Source organism: Balaenoptera musculus, chromosome 3 (genome assembly GCF_009873245.2).
Source record: "Balaenoptera musculus isolate JJ_BM4_2016_0621 chromosome 3, mBalMus1.pri.v3, whole genome shotgun sequence".
NCBI lineage: Eukaryota > Metazoa > Chordata > Mammalia > Artiodactyla > Balaenopteridae > Balaenoptera > Balaenoptera musculus.
Genome location: NC_045787.1, coordinates 132087742 through 132106069, shown reverse-complemented (window position 1 = coordinate 132106069; position 18328 = coordinate 132087742). Strand labels below are relative to the sequence as shown.

Here is an 18328-nt window from a genome sequence, read left to right as displayed (position 1 = left end):
GCCAGACACAGACACACACACAGTGAGAAGCGTCAGGGGTGGGCCTCAGATGGCTCATCTCAGATGATTCAAGGAATCAGGATTTCAGAGATGAGAGAGGTTTAAAGGTCATGTGAAGCAGGAGTTCCCAGCCTGGGGCTTTCGGGGCCTGTAAGACCTTTAAGAGCTGTAATGGGACCATATGCTTTTTTTCAATACCTCAAAAAGCCTACCAGAAACTATTTATCCTTAAGTAGGTGGCAAGGATTTAACTGAGATGCCTAGGTTCTTTACTTTTTTTTTTTCTGTAATTCTAACGACTACTTTGGATAAGCCACAGACAACCTCTCGTTGTTGAAAAGCTCCGGTTGGCAACTCTGAATACCTCTGATTATTAGACTTTCTCTAAGTGGTCGGGGGCTTTGGATACTTGTGATTTTGGGGGTGGTACGGGGAATAACAAAAGCGGTGTTTTGTCAGTAACGTGATCTCATCCAAAGTTCTCATTTAACGGAGAAGATAACCAGAGCTCAGAGAGGTCAAGGCACTTGCCCAAGATCACACAGCAAGTCAGAGGCAGAACGTGGGAATTCCCAAGCTAGGTCATCACTACAGGGGAAGCGGAGGTCAGCGTTCATTAAACAGGGACAGGATAGATGCATACAGATTCCACTTTAAACTTCTCCTATACTTTGGAACCTGTATTTCACAGGGCTAGGATAGCCAGTCCTGGTATTACCCCCATTTGCCAGATTAGACAACTGAGGCACAAAGAGATCTGTGTAACGTGCCCGAGGTCACACAGGTATCTAGGACTAGAATCCAGGTCTCCTGAATCTTAAGTCAGTGGTCCTCCCTCTTATATCAAAACAAGATGGCAGAATAAGACTAGAGCAGCTGCTTGACCCTGCCCCTCCTGCCTGAGGACCCCCCCAGCCCCACTGCCCCATGGTCCAGCCAGGATGACCTACCACAGCCTGGCTGGCCTCTGAGTCAGCAGAGCTGGCCTGTGCCTGGAGCAGCTTACCTGTGTGCTGGAGGGCCCCACGGCACGCCGGGGCACCTTGATGTCAAATCCACCTTTGGGGTCCTTCTCCCCTCTCAAGCACGGGTCATTGGGGGGCTCTCGGCCTCCCTCCCAGTCACAGATGGTTTTCCGAATTGCCTGTAGGACACTGGGGAAGGAAGAACCGGGATTCACAGCAGCTGGAAAAGAGGCACTGCAAGCCTGTTTCTAGAGTCCATGGTGTTCCAGGACCACGTGCCTTAGAACTCCTGGCATGCTTGTGAAACATGCTCACTCCAGGGCCCCATCCCCAGGGATGCTGGCTTAACAGATTTGAGATGCAGTCCAGAAGGCTGCATTTTACAAGTGCCCCAGTGATTCTGATGCCCACTGGCTGGCTGAGAACTCAGCTCTGAGCCCACACAGTGGGAGAGAACCTGAGTGAAGGATGCCTATTTGTCTTTTTGCTTATAGGACAGTTTCATTAGTCCATTTAAATCTCTGTATATTTAAAACTTGAATAGTAGCTTGTATGTGTTGCACACTTAACTCCATGCTGCTGTGTGCTTAGGTCTATACACGGATTATCTCATTTCATCATCCCAACAGCCTATGGAGTAGGTACCATCATCATCCACAGTTTACAAATGAGGGAAACTGAGGTGTAGAGAAGGTAAGTAACATGACTAAGTTCACACAGCTAGACGGTGGTGGATATGGGCTCCAAACCCAGAGACGGAAGCTTAATCCATCCCAAATGTCCAATGTCCTAAAAGGGCCTCATAGGACTTGCTGGAACTCACTGGAAGGTCCGTTTGTGTTCAGACACTCCCCTGGAAGCTGACTGAGCTGGGAACGTCCTCTGTGGCCTGCACCCAGCACCCCCGATTTTGGATGTGCCCCCTGAAAAAGGTCGTCTGAAGACCCACCTGATGAGGACATTCTTCTTCTTCCGCACTGCCTGCCTGAGGGGCTCACGCAGGGTCACCTGGGCAAAGTCCTGCAGGGCTGCGTAGATGGTGTTCCTGATGGCCTGGTTGAAGACGCTCTCCATCCTGCCCATGAGCACCTGCAGGCCTTTGATCATGGCGATCACCTGGCCAGGCACAGATGGAGGTCAGGCTCACTGTGCCTTGGCACACCCGTCTGTCCGGTACCCTCACCACATCTCCGGGGGGGTGCTGGAGGAGACATCCTGAAGCACGAGGCCGGCGAGTGCTACTCAGAGGGTCAGTTCACGGCTGGGTGGAAACGTGTGCCAGAAGAGAAATCAGCACTCCGCTTCCCTCGTCAAGGAAGTGCTGCTACAAAGCAAAGACGTCAGCCACACGCTGCGCGTGTGCTTCACCATCAGCTGATTTTCATTCTGGCACCAGCTCCCCATCTTGCCGCTGACTGGTGACAATTGGCAGCTGGTCCATGGACCATGTTTTGAGTAGCACTCTGACTTTTAGAGGTCTCTCCACATACCATGTACCCACAGACAATATCAAATAGAACTTCTTTCTATAGGATTTTTACAATCTTTGCTTTTGAAATGATTTGGCTATTTGCTGCTTGAGTCCATAAAATAGGATTCCTGTAGAAGTCTTGTGGGGAAAGGCTTCTGTCCTTCTATTTACCTCCTCCCTAGCCCCTTAACTCACTTATCTGTCTGCAGAGGTGGGGAGACAGGTGCCTATGATGTGTGTAGCGTAACTTTGACCTTGGCGCTCACTTGGGATCTGTCTGCCTGTGGGGTGTGTCCTCTCCTCTGGGTGCCTGTCTTGTCCTTGCGGTAATCACCCCTCCCCATCCTGAGGATGGGAGGTGTATATTTATGCAGCTGCTTTGCCTGTTTCCCAGTGGGAAGTTTCATGGGATGGGGGAGGAATAGGAAACCTGGTGTGGCCTTGAGTGAAGTCACATTCTCTGGTCCAGCTTTACCAAACCTGATCCTTTGGCCCCTGTCAGCCCCAAGTGCTAACTTCTAGATTAGCTCAGAATTCAGAGGGGAGGGAGATCAGCTTGGTGTTTTGTGACCACCTAGAGGGGTGGGATAGGGAGGGTGGGAGGGAGACGCAAGAGGGAGGAGATATGGGGATTTAAGTATACGTATAGCTGATTTACTTTGTTATAAAGCAGAAACTAACACACCGTTGTAAAGCAACTATACTCCAATAAAGATGTTAAAAAAAGAAAAAAGAATTCAGAGGGGAAAGCCTTGTCAAGTCAGCCTCCTGACAACTGCCACACTTGTCACACCCCTCATGACATGGTCGATTTCCACCCTCTGCACCAGACTGTTAAGCACTGCAGGGGTGAGGCTTGGCACACTGTGTAGGCGCCATCCCTGGGGCCCGGGGCCCTGGTGGGCCCTCAAGAGATTTTTCTTGAAAAGCAATGATTAAATGAATGAATGAGCTTAGATGCTAAGCCTTTATGTTCCTCCAAACTGTAAATGAAGAAATAGAACATTCGAGGTAGGAGAAATAGTGAGAATAGTTCAGAAGGTAAGAATTTTCACTAGAACCAACAGTCTAATGGTTTTGCTGAAGAGAACCTTTATAGTGCAGAAATAATGAGAGAGAAGCACTAAAGGAATGTTAAGTCATAAAGGAATCTGGGCTCCTGGCTGGCAATGAAACTAGGAAATAAGGGACAAAGGAAGGACAAAATAATGAAGATTTTTGAGAATAACTCCAAACACAGAAGGGTATGCAGATCTGTTAGACCTAAGGGAAAATCTTTGTAACTTTGGGCTAGGCAGAGATTTCTTACCTAGAACACAAAAAAATCACAAACCACAGAATAATAAATAAGTTGAACTTCATCAAAATTAAAAACACGTGCTCTTTAGAAGGCACCCCCTAAGAAAATGAAAAGGCAAAGTCACCGATTAGAAAAAATATTTGCAACGTATTTGTGAATAAGGACTTGTATCTAGAATATATAAAGATTCTCACAATTTAATAGTAAGAAGATGGAAAGCTAATTTTAAAAAATGGGCAGAAGATTTCAACAGATAACACTTCACAAAGGAAGATGTATGAATAGCCAATAAGCACATGAAAAGATGCTCAATATCATTAATCTTCAGGGAAATGCAAACTGAAACCTCAATGAGATGTACTAAATATCCATTAGAATGGCTAAGATTAATAAGACTGACAACACAAGAACTGTGAGGGTGTGTGTAACAGAACCCTCACATATAATTGGTGGGAATATAAAATGGTACACCCGCTTTGGAAAACTGTTTGGCAGTTTCTTAAAAAGTTAAACGTACACCTCCAATATGACCATTCCAAGAGAAATAAAAACCTATGTCTACACAAACACTTACACTCAAATATTTAAAGCAACTTTGCTTACATTGGCCAAAAGCTGGAAATGGCCCAATGTTTATCAACAATTGAATAGATACACAAATTGTAGAATAGCCACACAATGGAAAAATACTCAGCAATGAAACGAAACAAACTACTGATACTAAAAACAATGTGGATGAATCTCAAAATTATTATGCTGCGTGAAAAAGCCACACACACAAAATACATACTATATGATTCCACTTAATAAAATTCTAGAAAGTGAAAACAAATCTATGGTGACAAAAAATGTGATTGTTTAGGGCCAAGGATGGAGGGAAGGATGGATTGCAAATGGCATAAGAAGTCTTAAAGGGAGATGAAAATGTTCTGCATCTTGTGTTTTTGGTTTCACAGGTGTATATACAACTGTCAAAACTTTGTGAATTATACACTTTAAATGGATGCAGTTTACCAAATGTAAATTATACCTCAGTAAAACTGACTGAAAAAAACAGTAATATCCTCGTGGAGATAGCACATTCACGACACAAGAGTTGGGTGCGACTAAAAAAAAACAAACATTCAGAGAACAAGATGGAGCTTTTGGACATTTAAAATATTATAGGCAAAATAAAAAATACTAACAGAGTTGAAAACGGAAATTAAGGAAATACCCCATAAAGCAGAACAAAAATAAGTGATATGCAGTAAGATAGAAAAGACAGGAAAATTAGACACTAACTCCTGGGCATCCAACATCTGACAGATAGAAAACCCAGAAAGACAACAGAGAAAACACAGAGGAGGAAATTATCAAAATTAAAATTCAAGAAAATTTCCCAGACCTACAGAACTTGTATGTCCACACTGCAATGGCCTATTTAGTATCCCAAACAATGAATGCAAAAGGCCCTCATCATGATGCCTTACAGTGAAACTTCAGAAAAACTGTGATAAAGAGATGAGACTATAAGATTCTACAGATGAAAACGAAAGAATAAAGTTAGACTCACATTTCCTAATTTCAAAACTTACTACACAGTTACAGTAATCAAAATGGTATGGTACTGGGCTTCCCTGGTGGCGCAGTGGTTAAGAATCTGCCTGCCAATGCAGAGGACACAGGTTCGAGCCCTGGTCTGGGAAGATCCCACATGCTCGCGGAGCAACTAAGCCCATGAGCCACAACTACTGAGCCTGCGCGTGTAGAGCCTGTGCTCCACAGCAAGAGAAGCCATGACAATGAGAAGCCTGCACACAGCGATGAAGAGTAGCCCCCTCTCGCCGCAACTAGAGAAAGCCTGCGCACAGAAACAAAGACCCAACACAGCCAAAAATAAATAAATAAATACATTAATTAAAAAAAAAAAAAGTATGGTATTGGCATATAAAAAGACATATAGATCAATGAAAGAGATCTGAAAGCCCAGAAATAAACCCTTACATTTATAGTCAATTGATTTTTGACAAGAGTACCAAGACAATTCAATGGAGAAAGAATACTCTTTCCAACAACTGGTGCCGGGACAACTGGGCATTCGCATGCAAAAGAATGAAGTTGGACCCCTACTCACACCATATACAAAGATTAACTCAAAATGACCAAAGAACTAAATGTAAGAATTGAAACTATAAAAGTCTCAGAAGAAAACATAGGAGTAAATCTTTGAGAACTTGGATTAGGCAATGGTTTCTTAGATATGACACCAAAAGCACAAGTGACAAAAGAAAAAATAAATTGAACTTCACCAAAGTTGAAAACTTTTGTGCTTCAAAGGATACCATACAGAAAGTAAAAAGACAATCCATGGAATGGAGGAAAATTTTTTCAAATTATATGTCTGATAAGGGACTTGTATCCAGAATATATAAAAACTCTTTTTTTTGGTGTTTGAATATTGATATATTTTTAAATATACCAGTTCTGGAAAACAAGATGCATGATAAAACTTTTTCCTCTTTTTCATTTTGGCTCATAAATTTGGCTGCATTTTAGAAAACAGTCCCTGTTTTCCTGGTAACCATGGCGAATTAATTGGCTTTTTCTGATACAGAATATATAAAAACTCTTACACTTCAAAAATAGAAAGACAAATAACCTAAAAAAAAATGGGCAAAGAATCTGAACAGACATTTCTCCAAAGAAGCTATGCAGATGGCCAATAAGCACATGAAAAGGTGCTCAATATCATTAGTTATTAGGGATATGCAAGTCCAAACCACAATGAGAAACTACTTCACACCAAGTAGGATGGCTAAAATAAAAAAGACCGTAAGTGATGACAAGGATATGAAGAAACTGCAACTCTCGCACACTGCTGGTGAAAATGTAAAATGGTGCAGCTGCTTTGGAAAACAGTTTTACAGTTCCTTAAATTTTTAAACATAGAGTTACCACGTGACCCAGTAATTCTGCTTCTAGGTACATACTCAAGAGAATGAAACATATTTCCACACAAATACTTGTACACGAATGTACATATCAGCATATTCATGATAGCCAAAAAGTTGAAACAACCAAAATTTGTGAATATATAAATATGATATATTCTTACAATGGAATATTATTCAGTCATAAAGGAATGAAGTACTGATATATACTAGAACATGGATGAACCCTGAAAACATCATGCTAAGTGAAAGAAGCCAGTCACAAAGGATCACATATTATATGGCTCCATTTAAATATAATCTCCAGAAGAGGCAAAACTATGCAGACAGAAAGTAGATTAGTGGTTGCCAGAGGCTGGTGGCGAAAGGGATGAATGGCAAATGACCACTAATGGGTATGGGTTTTTTTGGGGCGGATAACAAAAATGTTATAAAATTAGGCAGTGGTAATGGTTTCACAGCTCTGAATATACTAAAAATAAGTGTACACTTTAAAGGGTGAATTTTTTTATATATAAATTATATCTCAATAAAGCCATTATTAGAAAATTATACAGAGGAAAAAATAACAAGGAAACAGGGATTAGACTAGAATCCAACTTTTCAGCAGCAACACTAAAAGCTAGAAAACAATGGAATAATACCTTCAAAATTCTGGGAAAAAATTATTTACAATTTAAAATTCTCTAGCCACTCACTATGAGTGAATTTAGAAGTAAAACATTTTCAGATATTCAAGATCTCAGAAATATTTTCCCCCATAATCCCTTTCTTAGAAAGCTTTGGAGGATATACTCCACCAATATAAAGAGAGAGTCAGCCCTGGGGTCCAATACAGGAGAGGGACAAAGGGAATCCCAGGGTCATGATGATGAGATATCTCAGATCAGTAACTGAACAACAGATCTAGAGACAAAATCAGTTCAGACTGGAGAGAAGGAAAAGGGGCTTCAGCGGGAATGGCTCCAAGGAAAAAAAGAGTAATAAAATTCATAAAATAATGATTGTGATTAGCTCTTTTGTAGGAAGTTTTACATTGGTATGTTTGAGGGCTCCTTTTTGATTGGATCATAGAAAACTTACCAAACAAAAAGGCAAAAGCTGTGCCAGAAAAGAGATGTATTCCTATTAGACCACAGGACTCAGCAATTAACAGTTACTCAGTTATAGTAATATAGAGCAACTATTAATTTAACCAAAAAGTGTTAAATTGCCACTTTGGGAAGATGGGAGAAAGGAATTGGGTGTATTGGGGGTGGGAATGGGAGGTAGAGATGAAAGAACTAAACTGTTTTCTCCCAAAGTAGGAAATCAATAGAAAATGCCATAAATTGAAAAACCAAGGAAAAGCCCCATCAGGCTGTTAGTGGAAGTACAGAGATAAATACCAGAAGAAATAGCTTGACGAGGTGAAAAGATGTTTCCTATTTTGGGATTCAGGGAGGAGTGAGGTGGTGCAGGTTACTATATTTTTGCCTTGTTTTAGTGTTGTTAAATGCCACGTAAAATTACTTTTCTCTCTTTAAAATTTAATTTAATTATTTTTATACAGCGCGTTCTTATTACTTATCTATTTTATACATATTAGTGTATATATGTCAATCCCAATCTCCCAATTCATCCCACCATCATCACTGCCCCCCCAGAATTACTTTTCTTAAATTTATTTTTACATGTTTTACTAACAAAATAAAAATTACAAAACCTCTCAATGTATAGTAAAGTAAGGACTAGAAGGAAATACAGAAAATGCCACTGGTGGTTGTGGTTGGATGATTTTCTGAGACTGTGGGAAGGTGAGTGTAGGAGTGGGGTTGAGGGGAGCATTTTCTAAACTATCTATGGTACCTATGCATTGCTTTTATTAAGGAAAGAAAGGTATAAACAGTTTTACAAAGTTGTATGTCCTCTTTGACTGTAAGTCTCATTTTATATAAATAGGCTTGAGGAGGACTTTCTCCCCCAGTGATGACTGGGCAACTGTCTTCCAGGCTGACTATTTGCAGTGGAAGTGCCAGGAGGTCAGGACCACTCAGCTCAATGCCAAGTGTGATTACAATCTGTCTGGGGAGAGAGGAGAGACCCACACGTCCATCAGCGGGTGAACGCATCAACCAAACGGGGTGAGTTCACGCAAAGGACTATCACTCAGTCATAAAAGGGAACGAAGTACTGATTTGTGCTACAATGGATGGACCTTGAAAACGTGAAGTAAAAGAAGCCAGACACAAATAACCACATATGATACGATTCTACTTATAGGAAAAGCCAAAATAGGGAACTCCACAGAGACAGAAGGAGACTGCTTAGGGCTACAGGGATAGGGAATAGGAGGTGAATGTACCGGTTACTTTTTGAGGTCATGAAAATGTTCTAAATTTGACTGCGGCTGCCCAGCACTGGCAATATACTAAAAATTAATGAATTTACATTTTAAACTCGCGGTACTCCTCATCCGACTTCTGGCTGTCCAGCCCGAAGCCCGTCACCACCTGGGGAACATCAGCTGTCACCCTCCCTGTCGACGCACCTGGCACTTTTCTACCTTATTTCACTGATTCCCCCAAGAACACTGCAAGGGAGGTGCTATTATTATACCCCTTGACAGATAAACTGAGGCTCAGACAAGTGCCTTGCTAAAGGCCACGTGCCTTGTAATTGATTGAGGGTTCAAATTCAGGTGGTGTGACGCCAGAGGCCCACTCACAACGACCCTGGTTGACTGCAGCACAGCAGCTTTCAGACTTTTTGGGTCTGCGATGTACAGTAGGAGGTGTATACTATCTACTAACTCAGGAACACATACCTGCCTGAAATGACCCCGCTGAGCCTCAGTTCTTTAAAGTGCAGCCTGGAGATCAGCTAAAGAGAAACTCTAACCCCTAATAAGTATGACGCTTTAGAGCCTTCACTGCTCATCTACATCATTATCTCTGGTAATTACTCTTTGATTTTCAACAATAATGCTGGGATGGAAGTGGGTAAAGATAATCAGCTCCATCTTATAGACAAAGAGGCTGAGGCTCAGAGAGATGAAGGGTCCAGGGGTAGCATTCAAGTCTCTGGCTTCTAGGCTTCAGAGGATCATGAAAGACGTAGCCGTCACTCATAACCCAGCAAGAATGAGCTCCGTCACCCTCACAGACATATCTTTTTGTAATCAGACAAACCAAAAAACCAAATTGGAAGGTTATAAAGCAGGAAGTAGAATCCTCCCTTTAGAAATTACTACTGTTAAGGGTTTGGTATATATAAATATATACACTTATGTCCTTCCATCTTGAGCAAATGTGCAAAAGTATATTAATTTTAGTAGAAAGGGCATCATTTTACATGCCGCTCTTTAACCTGTTTCTTTTCTAACTTAACAATATACTGTGTATATCTTTTCATGTCAGTACATCCATTTTAGTGGCTGCATAGTATTCAGTGATATAGCTGTACCTTTATTTATTTCACCTGGTCCGTATTGAAGGACATTTCAGTTGTTTCACATATTTTGGCATTATAAACAATACGGCAATAAATGTCTGTTACATATGTCTCGGCACAGTTGGCTTATTTCCCTGAGATATACACGTGCCAAACGGTTTGCCCGTTAAAAATCTGAATACAGATGATCAGAATGCCCTCATAGAAAGCCTGTAAAATGTGGACTGGCCACTCAAAAGTATCTGAGAAGGTCTACATCCCACTTCAACCAGCAACAGACATCACCAATCTACTAGATCTTTACCATCCTGACTGGTCAGCACTCTATCTCATCTTAGTTTCGAGCTGAAGTTCTCCAACCACTCCTCAGTCTGGGCATTTGTTATATCTCTTTTGGCCACGTGTTCTGTCCCTGCTGTTTTGTCTAATGGAGTGACTCTTTCTTTGGGATTTTAAGAACGGAACGCGTTTCTCACCGCTTCTGAAATAACAACTTGGGACAGAGGTGAATTCGGGTGGGAGGAGGGGGCAGGGATGTGCATGCACACGAGGCCCACGGCTGCCGCCCGGCCCAGCACCCCTCCAGGAAGCCCTACGGCTGCTGACACAGCAGCAGCCTAGGGGGTGGGGGGCGAGGAGACGCAGGGAGTCAGCACCCACCTCGACGAAGGCAAACTTCTCCTCACTGGTGTAGTTGTAGCGGGTGGCTCGCTCATACTCCTCGGCCGTGCCCGGGCAGTCCTTGTTGCAGAACTTGTCCGTGGGGTGAACGAGCTTCCAGGAGTACTGGGGAGAGAGGAGAGACCCACGCGTTCATCAGCGGGTGAACGCATCAACCAAACGGGGGGAGTCCACGCAACGGACTATCACTCAGTCATAAAAGGGAACGAAGTACTGATTTGTGCTACAATGGAGGGACCTTGAAAACGTGAAGTAAAAGAAGCCAGACACAAATAACCACATATGATACGATTCTACTTATAGGAAACAGCCAAAATAGGGAACTCCACAGAGACAGAAGGAGACTGCTTAGGGCTGCAGGGATAGGGAATAGGGGGTGAATGTACCGGGTTCTTTTTGAGGTCATGAAAATGTTCTAAATTTGACTGCGGCTGCCCAGCACTGGCAATATACTAAAAATTAACAAATTTACATTTTAAATGGGTGAATGGTGTGGTGTGTGAATTATATCTCAATAAAGCTGTTTAAAAAATAGAGTGCCAGAGAGAGGCGGGACAGACAGATTCCAAGTGAACAGAGTTCAGGATGGAGGGGGCCGGGACACCTACCACCTCCATGACGTGGGCGCTCCACTTGGACAAGAGCTGCAGGCCCCGCAGGGCCAGGTCAAAGAGCTCGCGGTACTCCTCGTCCGACTTCTGGCTGTCCAGCCCGGAGCCCGTCACCACCTGGGGAACATCAGCTGTCACCCTCCCTGTCGACGCACCTGGCACTTTTCTACCTTATTTCACTGATTCCCCCAAGAACACTGCAAGGGAGGTGCTATTACTATACCCCTTGACAGATAAACTGAGGCTCAGACAAGTGCCTTGCTAAAGGCCACGTGCCTTGTAATTGATTGAGGGTTCAAATTCAGGTGGTGTGACGCCAGAGGCCCACTCACAACGACCCTGGTTGACTGCAGCACAGCAGCTTTCAGACTTTTTGGTCTGCGATCTACAGTAGGAAGTGCATACTATATACTAACTCAGGAACACGCACCTACTTAGAGGTATTCAATATAGGCATGAACATTTTTCACGAAGCAACTTTATGCTCAATACTTGAGATTGCCTCTGATTTTTTATTCCATTTCATACCAAAATGCTAATTAGAAACCACTAAGTTGATTTCACAACTCAATTAGAAATGACTCACGGACTGAAAAGCACTGGTGAAGATAAACATCTATTTGAACATGTAATATTCCACAGTGAAATACTATATGTATGTATACGGTGCATATGCATAGATATATGTGTATATATGTGTATGTGTGTATATATACATATAGAGCCAGTCCTCATTATTTGTGGATTCTGTATTTGTGAATTTCCCTATTCACTAAAATTTATTTGTAACCTCAAGATCAATCCTTGCGGTGCTTTCATGGTCAGTTTCAGACGTGTGCAGAGTGGGAAAAAATTTGAGTCATGTTCCCAGCTGAGGCTGAACAAGGCAACTCTCTGCTCTCTTGTTTCGGCTCCTACTGTACACAAGTGTCCCATTCCTGGTCTACTTAGTGCCTCACTTTCCACATTCTTATACTTTTTACTGGTGATGTCATTATTTAAAAGGGCCCCCAAGCACAGTGCTGATGCTTCTGTCTATGCCCCTATGAGAAAGGAGGCTGTGATGGGCATTATGGAGAAAATATGCATTTTAGATAAGCTTTGCTCAGGCATGAATTATAGTGTTGTTGGCTGCGATTTAATGCTAACAAATCAACAATATATATTACATAAGGCGTCTTTAAGCAGAAACGCATGTAAAATAAGGTTATATATTAAAAACCAGCTGATGGAAACACTTGTGATCGGAAGCTCACAGGAACCTAACCCTGTATTTTCTCAAAGAGCGATGGTTTAGTACTTGCTGATTTAGTGTTGACAGCCACTTTATAGAATATAACTGCTGTGAATACTGAGAGTGGTCTGTACATACACATGTATAAGCTGTATAATTCTAAAAATAGCTTTGAGCCAGACTCATTCTTAGATCATACCAAAACTGGACAAGGAATGAAGGGGTCCCCAGCACTTAAATTATTCCCATAGCTTATGTTCAGTTCATTGTCACATACAGTTAAGAAAGCCAAAGGTCTGGGCTTGACCCTGGTTCATGTCCACCAGAAGCCCTCTTGAGAATGTGGGCCACTCGTCTAATGACCACACCACGTGCATTTATCTGGCTGTTCTCATTTCAAATATCATGCCCTTGGATCAAAGACATTTCCCTAGTTTGGGTTTTGGAAAGCGTAACTATGGCCATCGGCCACATGGTGGAGCCAGTGGGCATATGCGTGGTAGTGCAGAGTCTTCCAGGAGCTCCAGGTAATAAGGGAATTCAAACCTGGAGACCTATATTTATTAAACCAACATATATATTCACTAGAAGGGTTTATACAGAAAGAGATCCAGAAGGATATATACATCCAACTGTTAATCATAGTTGGTTCTGGGTGGAAGGATTTTACATGATTGATTTTCCCTCCTTCTGCCTATCTGTATTTTTCCTGAGGTTTGTGCACTGATCATGCTTTCCTACAAAAAAAAAAAAAAGAGGAAGAAAAGAAAAATCCAGTGCCAGTAAAAATGTAATTAACGGGATCACAGGAGATCTTTATGACCTTATTTTGCTGCTAACGGTATTTTCTGGCTTATTACAATGATTATTTATAATTGTAGTTTAAAAATATTTAGATGGTGTTATCACCATGATTGTTCAGAACTTTGTTTCTCTTGCCATCCAGGGTGGAGATGGTTTAGATCATGCACAGACTAACAATTACTGGGCTGTTACTAGCTGCTAGGCACAATGCATTTTCCATGCATCGTATTGTTTAATCCTCTCAATGAACCTTTCCAGATACTATTAGCTCCATTTTGCAGATGAGGAAACTGAGGCTCAGGGATGTTGAATAACTTGTGAAGGTCAGCAGCAGAACCAGAATCACACCCAGTTCCATCTGGCTCTCAAATCCATGCCTCCAGTGTGTATTCCCTCACTCCTCCACTCCCCATGATCTCATCTCTTTTCTGGCCGGTCCTCACCCCTTCCCACCCTGGGCCCACACGGGCCTCCATCCCAGCAGCCAGAGCGAGCTCACCTCACTGTTGCTGTAGCGAGCGAGTTCGGAGATAAAGCGGATGTGGTCATCCCGGATCTGAACCATCTGCTCGCAGATATTGTACTGGGGGCTGATGCTGCTCTGGGTGCACGTCCACCTGGGCAGAAAATCAGGGGGGTCAGAGTGGGTCCCGGCCTTAGGCACCTGCGTGGGGCAGGCTCCTTCCATTCACTAGTTGCTCCTGGTGCTCGGCCAACGTGGCCGGCTCCCCTGGGTGGACCAAGAGGTGTCCCAGCTACCAGCGAGAGTGCCTGCTAAATCCCGCTGTGGGGACTGCAGGCTGAATGGAACAGCCTTTCCTCCTCCTGCTCGGGGCTGGCCTCCTCTAAGACCCAATCGCAGGCTTTTCCAGATAACGGGTGTCCACAGTACTTACCAGTCACGTGAGTGGGGAGGGACTTGCAGCCTCTCTAGGGCTGCAAAGGACTGGAATCCAAGCAAAGAAAAAGCAAGGCAGGCGACCTCCCAAACCTATCTACTGACCCCGGCAGCACTACGCCCTGTGGTTGAAGCTGTCGTTGGAGGGGGCCTATGGGCGGGACTGGGGAAAACTAAAGGGATTGTGCCTCTTTTTCAACAGCGAGCTGGCAACACGGAAGCTCTCTATGGAGAGGAAAACCACAGCCATTCTGAAAGGCACTGGTCTCTCTTTCTCATCTTCTCCCCCTTCCTCTCTTCTTTCTCCTCAACTCTTTCCTCAACTTTTTTGGAAGAGATCTTTGGGAAAACATCCTAAATTGGGGAGGAAATGAATGAATGAGAATATTCACTCTCCTTCCCCAAGAGAAAAAAAGACAACCCCGTTCACTGTCCTCTGCCATCGGTGCCGGGTGACCCAGTGGACAGATTAAGCATGGACACCAAACAAAGCAGATATGCATTGTAGAGAGAATTTACTATTTCAAAAGGAGCTCTGAAAGGGCGCTCCAGAGAATACTCAGAATGATGACAGACTTCCTCATGCCTATACTTTGGCATGACTTTTCTTCTGAGGTCCTTGTGTAGGGATGGGGACACCATCACTTGAACCTCTGACCACCATCCTGGTCACATCACCACTCCCAACCAACCTCAGGTGGCCGAGAATTCACGCAGGGAAAAGTGAAGAAGTGAGTTCAGCATTCTGGACTCCATGCTTTTCCTGAAAGACCTCCTCATACACCAGCAGCCACTGGGTTATGAAAAGACTTAAACCAGCTTTCCCTGGCAAGACTCACCTGCTGTGGCTCAAAGCTGGTGGAGTTCAAGGACACTCCATTTACATACTTTTAAGGACCTAATACCCTCACCCCTGACTAAAGGATGGTCGGCCCCCCTCTGTATGGAAATGCAGGCAGAAACCTCCTTAACAAGGCCAGAGTTCAAAGGGGTGGCCAAGACTGTAGCCGAATGTCCCCCAACTTCCATGAGGCGCTGACACCCCAGATCTTCGCTCAGATCACCTAGAGTGGTGGTTTATAAAACAACCTAAGGAGAGGTCATCAACCCGCTTCACAGCTGGAACCGTCGGAACAATACCCTCCACAGCATACTTACTGCGTGGACACAAAACCTGAAGAGAGAACCAGTGTGATGAAGAACGAGGCCATCTCGCTCTGCCTGACCACTGAGGGCCGGTCACTCCTCCCCCTTCTCAGGGGAAGGAGGACTCCTGCTGTTCCCCTGCAGGCGGCGTGGGCCACCACGGGAACAGAGAAGGGGCGGGGCTGTGCTCTGAGCACTTTTGAACCCTGGCAGCAAAGGGCAGGTGCAAAAGGGCTCAGAGCACCATCCACTGCTCCCCTCTGCCAGGCGCCAGTGATTGGACGGAATCCACCTGCCCAGGGCTCTGGGGAGGGGGGAGGGGCTGAAGTGGCCCCTCGGCCCCCTGCCCGGGCTGGGCATCCTCGGGGGAGCCGAGAGACATTACGGCAGGCACTCACTTGGACTTGTTCTCTTCATAGTGAGCACTGGTCTTAATGTATCTGGCCAGCTCTATCTGCATGTCGCCGAAAAGGGGCACCACCTGCAGCTGCTGCAAAGGAAGCAAATACAGTGCGTGAGACACGGAGGGAGGGGCCAGGTGGCTGCCTTCCGCCGGGGGAGACAGGCCTCCGTGTGTGCCTCTGGGATGACCCCCAGTTTCTGCTTCCGATGATGCTACTATGTGACCCTGGAACCACAAAGAGCCCCAGCCAGCGTAGAGGTCCTCCCGTGCCTCCAACCATCCCTATGTTCCAGCAACTGAGCCCAGAGAGGCAAAGTGACTTGTCCAAGGTTACCCAGCAGGCAGAACAGATGAAGGAGGACCAGATGGCCTGCCTCCCAGGGCAGGGTCTTTTCTGCTCGAATTTTCCTTGTATTCGAGGATCCTCGCTGCTTTGAGCTCCGCGAGTGGTGCCTGGATGCCACTGGCTGGGCGTGACCTTCTTGAGAAACTCCTCAACGTGAAGTGATTGACACCTTTAACGCCTAACACCAGAGGGCAGACGATTCCCATCCGAAGACCAGGAGTAATGGCGGGGAGGCTGGTGTTTTCTGTCTGCTTCTTAGGCACTAGGCACTGTGCCAAGCCCTTCAAAACCAGAGGGTTTCTAGGGCAGTGAAACTATTCTGTATGATACCATAATGGTGGATATAGATCATTATACATTTGTCAAAACTTACAGAATGCACAAGGCCAAGAGTTATCCCTACTGCAAACCACGGACCTTGGGTGATAACGATGTGCCAACAATGTAGGTTCATGGACGATAACAAATGTACCCCTCTGTTGGGGCGTTTTGACAATGGGGGAGGTTGTGTATGAGTGGAGGCAGGGGGTATACGGGAAATCCCTGTTCATTCTGCTCAATTTTGCTGTGAACCTAAAACTACTCTAAAAAATAGTCTATTAAGCAAATCAGAAAACAGTATTTCAATCCACAGAATAACTGGGTGAGGTCAGTACTAGTATCATTCCCATTTAACAGATGGACAAACTGAAGCTTTGACAGCTGAAGTGATTCTTTTCACAAAGACCGGCTAGAAGCTAAGGAGCTGGGATTATAACCCAGGGCTTGGACTGACCTAGGTGATCCCACTGAATCCTCAAGGGAACCCTATAAGGTAGATACCCTTAGCATTGCTGTTTTTCGGGCCAGGGAACTCAGTTTCAGAGAAGTTCTGTGACTTTCCCAAAGTCACCCAGCTATGAAGTGGCAGAGCGAGACTAAAACAGGTAGGTCTTTGTGAGGCGAGATTGTGGTCTTCCACTCCACCCCCATCTCATTCATGTGGATTTAAGGCAGAGGCAGATTTGGCCAGTTCTCCCAAGATGAGCCCTGTTTTCATTTTGGGCGGCTCCAGAGAAAAGTGAAAGTTTCAGCTTCGAAGAGAAGCCAAGCCAAGCCACAGGACGCCTTTTGGTGACTTATTTCCCTCTTAACCTCCAAGAGTCGGTGGGACCCAGGCTTGGCCACACCTTTGAGGGATTCCACTTTTAACTGAAGCCTGGTTTTCCTGTGTCTGACCTCAGAGGCTCCACTCCAGGCCTGAAATGCCTGATGCTAGAATACACTGACAACATGGAATTCACTTCCAAAGGAGAAAACCCCTTTGCGAAAACCGCAAAGGCAAACCACAAGGTTTTATTGTTAAAGATTTGGGGCCAGAAGATCAAATCTCTGAGGCACTGGGATGGACTGAGCGTGGGCTGGACGCTGATGAGGCATTCTGCCCAGAGGCAGGGAGAGTGAGGGGCCTCTGGTGGGCCAGGAGAGGCTGTGCGCTTGCGAATGTGAATCAATGTAAAATCCAGTCTTTATTCCTCCTGCTTCTGTGGGCTCTGATATATACTGAAAATTCAAGTGGGCTCTGTCTTCTGGGACGCACCTCTTTCTTTAGATGGCAAGGGATTTCAGAAAAGGGAAAAAGCAGCATGCGGAAAGAATCACAAGGCCTCCCAGCCGAATCCCAGCTGAATCCTGAGACTCAGGCACATGCCTTCTATAGTGTAGATTCCTCTACCCAGGGCAGCTGGAGGCCCTATCATTCTATTCTCCTCCTCTTGGGGTCTTTAGAGCTACAGTGCGGTCAACAAGCCCCACTACTTGCTGGCTAATTTCATTCCTTTCCCCAGAGAGACCACCCCTGGGCCCCCTGCCCAACCCCAGCCCCAGGTGCTGACCTTAAAGAACTTATCGATTTTGCTGAGGTTGATTCTCTTCTTGGCATCCAGTTTGTAAATGTTACTGACATTTCCATCCATCAGGTAGAGACCAAAACCCATTACCTAGAGTGAGAAGAGGCAGAGCCAGAAGCCAGTAACATCCACTGGAAAAGTTTCAAAAAACCAAAAAAAGCCGATCTGTGTATGTGTACACATCCCCTGTAGTGACACATTCTGTGACAAAAACC

At 44.6% G+C, this 18328-nt stretch overlaps 1 protein-coding gene across 9 annotated transcripts in view; it reads right to left on the bottom strand.

The window, feature by feature from the left end:
* Positions 1-18328, bottom strand: part of CYFIP2 (cytoplasmic FMR1 interacting protein 2) — a 126851-nt gene that overhangs the window by 74262 nt on the left and 34261 nt on the right. For all 9 annotated transcript variants that reach the window (XR_005019433.1, XM_036848505.1, XM_036848507.1 and 6 more), the window contains 7 exons: positions 18099-18203; positions 15874-15965; positions 13931-14048; positions 11391-11510; positions 10762-10887; positions 1915-2081; positions 1007-1154 (listed from right to left, as the gene is read on the bottom strand). Coding sequence is in view for 8 of the 9 variants with exons in the window: in XM_036848505.1 (XP_036704400.1) it covers positions 1007-1154; positions 1915-2081; positions 10762-10887; positions 11391-11510; positions 13931-14048; positions 15874-15965; positions 18099-18203 (876 nt within the window). In the remaining variant the exon portion in view is untranslated. The remainder of the gene's footprint in view (positions 1-1006; positions 1155-1914; positions 2082-10761; positions 10888-11390; positions 11511-13930; positions 14049-15873; positions 15966-18098; positions 18204-18328) is intronic.